Source organism: Acanthisitta chloris, unplaced genomic scaffold (genome assembly GCF_000695815.1).
Source record: "Acanthisitta chloris isolate BGI_N310 unplaced genomic scaffold, ASM69581v1 scaffold8, whole genome shotgun sequence".
Taxonomy (NCBI): Eukaryota; Metazoa; Chordata; class Aves; order Passeriformes; family Acanthisittidae; genus Acanthisitta; species Acanthisitta chloris.
In genome coordinates this window covers 1-6,541 of record NW_008685095.1, presented here as the reverse complement: position 1 = coordinate 6,541, position 6,541 = coordinate 1, and the positions used below count along the sequence as shown (strand labels likewise).

The window sequence follows — 6,541 nt, the reverse complement described above, 5'->3', positions numbered from 1 at the left end:
ATTCCCGGTGTTCCCCATTCCCAGGTCCTTCCCCACCCCCATTCCAGGTGTTCCAAGTCCACTCCCGGTGTTGCCCATCCCCACCCCCATTCCCGGTGTTGTTCATTCCCATCCCATTCCCGGTGTTCCCTCCCCATTCCCGGTGTTCCCGATCTCCCGGTCCATTCCCGGTGTTCCCCCCCATTCCCCCTGTTGCCCATTCCCAGCCCATTCCCGGTGTTCCCGGTGTTCATTCCCGGTGTTCCCATCCCATTCCCGGTGTTTCTCCCCCCGTTCCCAGTGTTCATTCCCGGTGTTCATTCTCAGTGTTCCCGGTGTTCATTCCCGGTGTTCCCATCCCGTTCCCGGTGTTCATTCCCGGTGTTCATTCCTGGTGTTTCCATCCCATTCCCGGTGTTCCTGGTGTTTCTCTCCCTGTTCCCGGTGTTCATTCCCAGTGTTCCCATCCCATTCCCGGTGTTTCTCCCCCCGTTCCCGGGGTCCGTTCCCGGTGTTCCCGGTGTTTCTCCCCCATTCCCGGGGTCCATTCCCGGTGTTTCTCCCCGTGTTCCCGGTGTTCATTCCCGGTGTTTCTCCCCCCGTTCCCGGTGTTCCCATCCCGTTCCCGGTGTCCGTTCCCGGTTTCTCACCCGCCACGCCGCCAGGGGGCGATCGGGAGGTCACGTGGCGATCGGGAGGTCACGTGGCTCTTCCCTCCCCGGGTGAAGGTCACCGAGCTCAGGCCACGCCCACCAGGAACTGACCAATGGGAGCGCGCGGAGGGCGTGGCCTAACGGGCCAGGGCAGCCAATGGGAGGAGAGGGAACAGGGACACGGATTGGGATAGATAGGGATAGGGAGAGGGATGGTGATAGGGAATGGGATAGGGATAGGGAGAGGGAGAGGGAATGCGATAGGGATGGATAGGGAATGGGATAGGGATAGGGATAGGGAATGGGATAGGGATAGATAGGGATAGGGATGGATAGGGATAGGGATAGATAGGGATCGGGATGGATAGCGATAGGAAATGGGATAGGGATAGATAGGGATAGGGACAGGGATAGGGACAGGCACAGGGATAGGGATAGATAGGGATAGGGAATGGGATAGGGATAGAGATAGGGATAGGGATGGGGTATGAAGAGGGACAGGGATAGGGATAGGAATACAGACAGGGATAGGGACAGGACAGTCCCATGACACCCCAAAGCCCTTTCTGATGCCAAAAAAACCCCAAATAACTCCCAAATTTCCCCAAAACCTGATCCCTCAGGGATCGAAACCCCCAGATTTGGGGTCCCCCCCAGTCCCTGTGGCCTCGAGTTAATTACACCCCAAAATCATCAAGATTCACTTTATTTATAAAATCATCCATGCTGGGAAGGGGGAAGGGAATTTGGGGATTCCTTGAATTCCATGGGAAAGGTTAGGAGAGGGATTTGGGGGGTCCCCTGAGTGATTGGGAGGTAATTTTGGGGTCCCCTGAGTGATTGGGAGGGAATTTTGGGATCCCCTGAGTGCCAAGGGGGGTTAAGGGAGGTCTCTGTGCTTTTTTGGGGGCACCATTTCATGGGTGGCATAAGGAGACCCCCCAAAAGAGGATCCCCAAGTCCCTGGGGGTCTTCTCTCGAGGCGTACCCCCATGCCAGGGGGTGCCCATGGCCTGGGGGTCCCATTTGGGGGTCCCATTTGGGGGGTGCCATGGCAAGGGATGTGGTTTGTGCTGTGCCAGGTCCCTGTGCCCACTCTGGGGGGTCAGCACTGTCCCTGTGCCCCCCAAGTGGGGGGTCAGGGGGCACTGTGTGCCCTGGGGGGTCAGAGCTGTCCCTGTGCCCACTCTGGGGGTCAGTGCTGACCCTGTGCTTCTGGCCTTGTGCCCCCCAGATGAGGGGTCAGGGGGCTCTGGGTGCCCTGGGGGGTCAGAGCTGTCCCTGTGCCCACTCTGGGGGTCAGTGCTGACCCTGTGCCCCCCAGGTGGGTCAGCACTGTCTCTGTGCCCCCTCTGGATTTTCCTGGCTCCAGGGTGGGCACTGGATGCTGCCAGGGGGGTCAGAGCTCCATGTGGAAGAGCTGCATGGAGCTCATGATGTCCTGGTCCTGGAGAAGAGGGCACAGATCCCCTGATCACCCCCTGCCCTTCCTCCTCCTCCTCCTCCTCCTGGCATCCCATCCTGGTCCCTCCAGTTCCTGTGCCATCCCTCTCCTCCCAGCTTCCCAATCCCTCCCAGAACCTCCAAATCCCTCCCAGAGCCTCCCAATCCCTCCCAGAGCTTCCCAATCCCTCCCAGAACCTCCAAATCCCTCCCAGAGCCTCCCAATCCCTCCCAGAGCTTCCCAATCCCTCCCAGAACCTCCAAATCCCTCCCAGAGCCTCCCAATCCCTCCCAGAGCTTCCCAATCCCTCCCAGAACCTCCAAATCCCTCCCAGAGCCTCCCAATCCCTCCCAGAGCTTCCCAATCCCTCCCAGAACCTCCAAATCCCTCCCAGAGCCTCCCAATCCCTCCCAGAGCTTCCCAATCCCTCCCAGAACCTCCAAATCCCTCCCAGAGCCTCCCAATCCCTCCCAGAGCTTCCCAATCCCTCCCAGAACCTCCAAATCCCTCCCAGAGCCTCCCAATCCCTCCCAGAGCTTCCCAATCCCTCCCAGAACCTCCAAATCCCTCCCAGAGCCTCCCAATCCCTCCCAGAACCTTCCAATCTCTCCCAGAACCTTCCAATCCCTCGCAGAGCTACCCAATCCCTCTCAGAACCTTCCAATCCCTCCCAGAGTTTCCCAATCCCTCCCAGAGCCTCTCACCTCCTTGCAAGTGGCCAAGAACTCCTCGAAGGTCACCACTCCATCCCCATTCCTGTCCATCTTCTGCAAGACACCACAGAGCAACTGGGAGGGACTGGGAGCAACTGGGGCTATGCTAGAGGTAACTGGGCTCCAGCTGGGAGGGACTGGGAGCTACTGGAACCATCGTGAGGGTGATGGGATGATACTGGGGTGACTAGGAGCTAGTGGGACCATTCTAGGAGCCCAACAGGAACACCATGAGATCTTACTGGGATAGGCTGGAAATGTAGCCATGGTGGGACTGGGACTATACTGGGGATACTGGTGTGTCCCCTCCCCAGGAGGAGGTGCCAACGGTGCCAATCTCACCTGGAAAAACATCTCCACGTGCTGGGCAGGAGCTGTGACCCTTGGGTTGGGTTGGGAACAACCACCCATCATGTCGTAGATGCTCTTGATGATCTCCAACATGTCCTGGGAAAGGAACAAAGTACTAGAAGGTTCTTCTTGAGGTGTCACCTCCTCCCCAAAAGGTCCTTCTTGGGGTGTCCCCCACCCTGTCACCACCTCCCAGGACAGAAGGAGGAGGAGAAGAGAAGGAGGAGGAGAACAGAAGGAGAAGAGGAGAAGGAGGAGGAGGAGGAGAAGAAGAAGGAGGAGGAGGATAATAGGAGTAAGAGGAAGAAAATGGGAGGGGGGAAGGAGAAGAGGAGAAGGAGGAGGAAGAAGGAGGATAATAGGAGGAGGAGGAGGAGAACAGGAGGAGGAGGAGGAGAACAGGAGAAGAGGAGGAAGAGGAGGAGGAGGAGGAGAAGCTGGAGAAGAGAAGTGGAGGAAGAGGAGAACAGGAGGAGGAGAAGTTGGAGAAGAGGAGGAGAAGGAGGATAATAGGAGGAGGAGGAGGAGAACAGGAGGAGGAGGAGGAGAACAGGAGAAGGAGGAGAAGTTGGAGAAGTGGAGAAGGAGAACAGGAGGAGGAGAAGTTGGAGGAGAAGAAGGAGGATAAGAGGAGGAGAACAGGAGAAGGAGGAGGAGAAGTTGGAGGAGGAGAAGGAGGATAAGAGGAGGAGGGTTGGAGGAGGAGAAGGAGGATAAGAGGAGGAGGAGGAGGAGAGCAGGAGAAGGAGGAGGAGAAGTTGGAGGAGGAGAAGGAGGATAAGAGGAGGAGGAGGAGGAGAGCAGGAGAAGGAGGAGGAGAAGTTGGAGGAGGAGAAGGAAGATAATAGGAGGAGGAGGAGGAAAATTTGAAGGCAATGGTGAATCCCAACCTCCCTCCCCCCTAAAAGTTTCACCTCTTTGGTGACATAACCATCCTTGTTGACGTCGTAGAGGTCAAACGTCCACCTGAGTTTCTGCTGCTCTGTCCCTCGGAGCAGCACCGAGAGCCCCAAGGCGAAATCCTGTTGGGGGGGACATGTCTTGAGTTGGGGACAGGACCTTGACCCTCCCAGAACTTCCTTCACCACCTCCCAGTGCTGTCACATCGATCCCAAGGGATTATTTCCTTTGTTTTCCCAGTTGTTTTAGCTGTCTGTGTGTCCTGGTGGGATACATAAGGGTGTGTGGTGGTTTGGGAGGAGGAGAAGAGGAGGAGGAGGAGGAGAACAAGAGCAGGAAGAGGAGAAGTTGGAGAACAGGAGAAGAAGGAGGAGGAGGAGGAGGAGAAGAGGAGGAGGAGGTGAAGAGCAGGAGGAGGAGGAGGAGGAGGAGAACAAGACCAGGAGGAGAAGTTGGAGAAGTGGAGGAGGAGGAGAAGGAGGAGAGGTGAAGAAGGAGGTCAAGAGGAGGAGGAGAAAAGGAGAAGGAGGAGGAGAACAGGAGAAGAAAAAACAGGAGGAGAAGAGGAGAACAGGAGGAGGAGGAGGAGGATAATAGGAGAAGAAGGAGGAGGAGGAGAAGAGAAAGGTGAAGAGCAGGAGAAGAGGAGAAGCAGGAGGAGGAGAAGAGGAGAAGGAGGAGGATAATAGGAGGAGGAGGAGGAAAAGTTGGAGGCAATGATGACTCCCAACCATTCCCACCAGGAATTCCCACCTGGAAGCAAAGAGTTCCATTGTGATCAGCATCAAAGGCCTTGAACAAGAAGTGAGCGTAGGAGGTGACATCTAAGGAGGAAAGAGGAGGAGGACAATGATCCCAGTGCCACCCAGACTGGGACTGGGACACCCCCAGACCCTCCTGAGGATTTGGGGTCCCCCATGAGGATTTGGGGACCCTCCTGAGGGATTTGGGACCCTCCTGAGAGATTTGAGATACCCCAACTCACCTCCTTGAGGGAAGAACCTGGAGTAGATGAGGGTGAAGGTTTCTTCATCCACGAGGCCACTGGGACATTCCTGGGGGGCAAAGTGGGACCCAGTGAACTTGGAGAGCCCCAAATTTGGGGTTGACTGAGGTGGGACCCCCCAAAAAACTCACATTCTTGAAGCTTCTGTAGAGGGTTTGGAGCTCTGTCTTGGTGAAGCTGGTCCTTGCCAGGAGATGCTCCAAGGCCTCGGGTTGGTGGCGAATTGTTGGGAGCTCCACGTCGGGGTCAGTGGTGTCTGCAGGGAGAGACACCCCCAGGGTAAAAATCCCCAAAAAAATCACTTCCTCACCCCAAAATACCATCCCAGCACCCAAAAAAACCCATCCCAGCACCCAAAAAAACCCATCCCAGCACCCCAAAAAAACCAACCCCAGCACCCCTAAAGTCACCTCAGCAGCCTAAAATCATCTCCATCCTTCCAAAAAACACCTCAAACCCCTCAAATCTTCCCCAAAATTACCTTTAAACCATCTCCACCCCCCAAAAAAATTCCCCAGGGTGTCTCATCCTGAGGCTTTTCCCACATTCCCAAGGCTGAGAACATTCCCGAGGTTATTAATTAATAATTTCTCATTAAGAATTGAAGCAAGGGAAGTCCCAAGGGAGGAGGTCCAGGAGGGATTTGAGAAGGTTTGAGGGGTCACAGAAGGTTTGGAAAGTCTCAGACATCACCCCAAAAGTCTTGTCTGGGAGGGCCAAGCTAATTAGTGAGTTAATTAGGGTTAATTGAGGCTAATTAAGGACCCCAAATCCACCCAGTTGTACCTACAGGGACCATTTGATGCCCCCAGAGGTTGTGCCATGCGAAGGAGAAGGTTGAGACCACCCCAGGATGGGGCTGTGGGGATAATTAATGCCCTTAATGACTTCATTAAGATTAATTAAGGTTCATTAGGGCCTCCAGCTCTACCTGGTTGTACCATTAAAGGACCATTAAAGGTCCCCAGAGGTCATTCCATGCAGAGAGGAGTGATGAGAACAACCCAGGATGGGGCAAGGGGAGATGATTGGCTAATCAATGCATTCATTAGGACTAATTAAGGCTAATTAGGACTCATTAATCAGAGTTGCAGATCCACCTGGTTATACCCACAACAATCCTTTCCCACTACCCACAACTAATGGCACCAACCCAAGCTGGGACAGAGGGGGGAAAGGATAGGGTGGTAATGAAGCTAATTAACCCCCACGAGCACTAATTAACCCCTTAACGAACTCAGTACCTTCTACGGAGATGGGCTCCAGGATGCCAAACTGCTTGAGCACAGCGATGAAGAGGAGGATGACAACAGCCACAGCACACAGCTCCATCCCTTGGATCCCCATGGGGCACCCCAAAATCCGTAGGGTGCTCCAGGTGCTCCTTAGGGTGCTCTGGATGCTCCAGGTGCTCCTTAGGGTGCTCTGGGTGATCCTTAGGGTGTTCCTTAGGATGATCCTTAGGGTACTCTGGGTGCTCCTTAGGGTGCTCTGG

At 55.2% G+C, this 6,541-nt stretch overlaps 1 protein-coding gene across 1 annotated transcript; it reads right to left on the bottom strand.

Moving 5' to 3' along the window:
* Positions 1-2,031: 2,031 nt before the first annotated feature.
* On the bottom strand, positions 2,032-6,393 carry LOC103806860 (calsenilin-like). The gene is made up of 8 exons (XM_009079568.1): positions 6,291-6,393; positions 5,178-5,302; positions 5,026-5,095; positions 4,794-4,864; positions 4,055-4,162; positions 3,132-3,236; positions 2,781-2,843; positions 2,032-2,079 (listed from the first exon to the last, which is right to left on the bottom strand). The coding sequence occupies exons 1-8, from the start codon at positions 6,391-6,393 to the stop codon at positions 2,032-2,034; spliced, it is 693 nt and encodes a 230-aa protein (XP_009077816.1).
* Positions 6,394-6,541: the final 148 nt, after the last annotated feature.

Bases quoted from the DNA above. Each gene is read 5' to 3' on its own strand.
- LOC103806860 (XM_009079568.1), bottom strand. From the start codon at position 6,393: ATGGGGATCCAAGGGATGGAGCTGTGTGCTGTGGCTGTTGTCATCCTC. The intron at 5,096-5,177 runs GTGAGTTTTTTG...TTTGCCCCCCAG, and splicing joins TCTACAGAAGCTTCAAGAAT to GAATGTCCCAGTGGCCTCGT. The intron at 4,163-4,793 runs GTGGGAATTCCT...CCCCCCCAACAG, and splicing joins ATGGAACTCTTTGCTTCCAG to GATTTCGCCTTGGGGCTCTC.